Source organism: Triticum aestivum, chromosome 5D (assembly GCF_018294505.1).
Source record: "Triticum aestivum cultivar Chinese Spring chromosome 5D, IWGSC CS RefSeq v2.1, whole genome shotgun sequence".
Classification (NCBI taxonomy): domain Eukaryota; kingdom Viridiplantae; phylum Streptophyta; class Magnoliopsida; order Poales; family Poaceae; genus Triticum; species Triticum aestivum.
In genome coordinates this window covers 517161905-517164625 of record NC_057808.1, presented here as the reverse complement: position 1 = coordinate 517164625, position 2721 = coordinate 517161905, and the positions used below count along the sequence as shown (strand labels likewise).

Sequence of the window (2721 nt, the reverse complement as noted above, 5' to 3'; positions counted from 1 at the left end):
TTGTGGATGTTGTTCCATATTTCAAATACCAATATTGTACTTGTTTTTATTAGTCTATTGACTCTATTCCATTCATGATAAAACGTGAAAGGAAAGTACTGAGAAAAGAAAGCTTCGAGCAAAGAAGAAAAATGAACAATAAAATATAATCAAACAAATGAAAAGAAACAAGAAAGTTGACAAACCGGCAAAAAAGCATATAACTACAAGAAAACAATAATTCAGAAGAAAGTTGATATATCGGCAAACTTTTATTCCATTGGCAAGCTAGGATGATAGTACATCATGCTAGCTCGTTCGACACGTACATACGCATCAACACATCACGCCACATGATGAACTTATACTGGAACAAAGAAAGAAGAACGTGCGCCACATCCAAGGCGACGTCGTCACACTGGCTTGGGTACGTGCCATGCCATCATACGGTGGAATCCAATTATCTGTACTGAAAAAAAACAACAAAGAGCAAACACAGAGATGCATCTGCTCTGGGCCGCTCAGTGTAGTCGCAGCTGCTAGCGCATCCGGACGCACGCATGAGGGCGTACTCCATTAAGCATCAAGGGATGCAGCGCCGCCGGCGCCGGCACAGAAGCGGCCGCATGCATCGCCGCAGCGCTCCACGACGGCTTTCGTCCCCTCGCTGCCGCCATCGATAACTGGTGCCAGAACATACATACAGTACGTGCGTTAGACGCAATCTGATTAATTACAACCCTCAGTTAAACCTCCAGATGAATTTTTTTTCATATCTAGGAGTACGTATTTATTTACCATTGCGCATGCTGTCACAGACGATGGACGAGCACCTCAGCGTGCAGCTCTCAACCTCAACGGCTGGCAAAAAGGGAAAACAAGAGAGCTGATATCACTAATTAACTTGGAAACATGGATGAGCGTAACGCGAATTAACATGCAGGGAGCTCGATTGGTGGTGGCTTGCTTACCGTTGCTGGTGAGAAGGTCGGAGGTGGAGCTGTTCGCAAGAAAAAGTCTGGGGTCGGCCGGGGTAGGGCATTGCCTCGGGCATCTACCGCTGGTAAGCTGCACACAGCAGCACATTTCTGCGCAGAACGGGATGGGGCCGTACTGCGTGATGCAGGCGGCGTAGCAGTGGCTCCCTATCTTGTCCTTGCAGCAGAACTTGGCGTCCGCAGCTCCTGTGGCGGCGGCCGTCGGATCTGCCTGGGCCAGCGGCACCAAGCTCCCTATGACGAGGACCGCGCCCAGGAGGAGGATCACAGCCCGGAGACCACTCTTACCTTCCATGGTGTACGTACGTGCAGCTTAAACTTGGATCGTGTGGTGATGGTGATGAAACAAGAATCGCGTGGATGGGTCCTATTTATAGGAGATGATCGATGGCGTATCCACCGTTCGTACATCTGATTGATTGATGAGTGTGCATGGTACACAAATCTAGTCATGCCATGTCTTCATCAACATAAATGTACGTACATATAGGTGAACTCCTACCTACTCAGTGCACTCCCATGTGTCATGTCAATGCCTCATCCGTTGGGTTGGTGAACGGAATTTGTTGTCGTTAATCGTCTTCATTGTCAGTTTATTGAATATCTGGGTCCGTTTCAATATTCTCTATCTCTTCTCTACTTATCTACTTATACTAATAAAAGAGTAAACATGAACTTTTTAAACACACCCCACAAAACGTACACGGATCTATTATCACCGCATAATTAGGCTCACTAAACTCAATCTAACGGTTGTACTTAGCCTAATCCATTCTCTGTGTGCACTTTGTTAGGATTTAATTAATATTGTTATTAAGGAGATAATCCTCTCTTGTGTAACCGCACGTGCGTTGCCAATCTGTCAACGATCACGACGGTTCCCTCGCCCCCCCTCGAGTGGACGCGCCCCTCTACTTGCATCCCCTCCAGTTGTATATAAGGGTTGATTATTAAGGAAATTGATACTGGTTGGATTTGTTTACATCTCTCTTGTTTTTACTCGTATCACGTTATCAGCGCGTTGCTCTCCGTTGAGGGAGAAAGGCCATCCAGGCGGTCAGAAGGGCATCACGGCAAAACGGGGAAGAACGATCACAGCGGCAGTTCTCATCAGCGGAGGAAGAATTCTGAAGTCCGCAGGGGAGGCGTCCACGAGGCACGAGGGGAAAGCGCATGGCCCCTGGCAGGACGCGGCTGCACAACGGAACAACTGGGCGTGGTGCGCGGCGCGACGTGAGGCTACGCGCGGCAGCGAGGCTGGCTGATGCAGAACGACGACGGCAAAGACATGCATGCATCGGCGTGATGCATCAGGAAGTCGATTGCAAATTTGTTGTCTTGTGATTAAGATTAACCATCTAATGATTGATTGTTTCATGAATAGCCTGCGAACTAAATCGCTTCATCGAATCGGGCACACACGTGAAGGATGGATCAACCATCTACTGAAGGGAAGCGAATGCAGGCGCCATGACGTGCGGCGTTGGTGGTAACCGGCATATGCCACCGCAACCTCCCGCGCACTGCACGGCAAGGAGGCAGTGGCCGTGACCGAGGCTCTCCGTGTTGCTTTGGCGGCGGCTGCGCAGGTGAGGATGGCACCGCGACGGCCCGCGTCGTCGGAATTGCAGTATCGGTACAGCGGGCACGCGGCGTCAGCAGCACGGCACGGCGCCGTGGTTGGCCACCGGAGTGATGCGCGGAGACGCGACTGCGGTCCGGTAAGTCGTGCCGGCGACCCGGC

At 50.3% G+C, this 2721-nt stretch overlaps 1 protein-coding gene across 1 annotated transcript; it reads right to left on the bottom strand.

The window, feature by feature from the left end:
- Window positions 1-220: 220 nt before the first annotated feature.
- On the bottom strand, window positions 221-1333 carry LOC123123385 (alpha-2-purothionin-like). The gene is made up of 3 exons (XM_044543888.1): window positions 951-1333; window positions 778-840; window positions 221-662 (listed from the first exon to the last, which is right to left on the bottom strand). The coding sequence occupies exons 1-3, from the start codon at window positions 1270-1272 to the stop codon at window positions 556-558; spliced, it is 492 nt and encodes a 163-aa protein (XP_044399823.1). The 5' UTR covers window positions 1273-1333; the 3' UTR covers window positions 221-555.
- Window positions 1334-2721: the final 1388 nt, after the last annotated feature.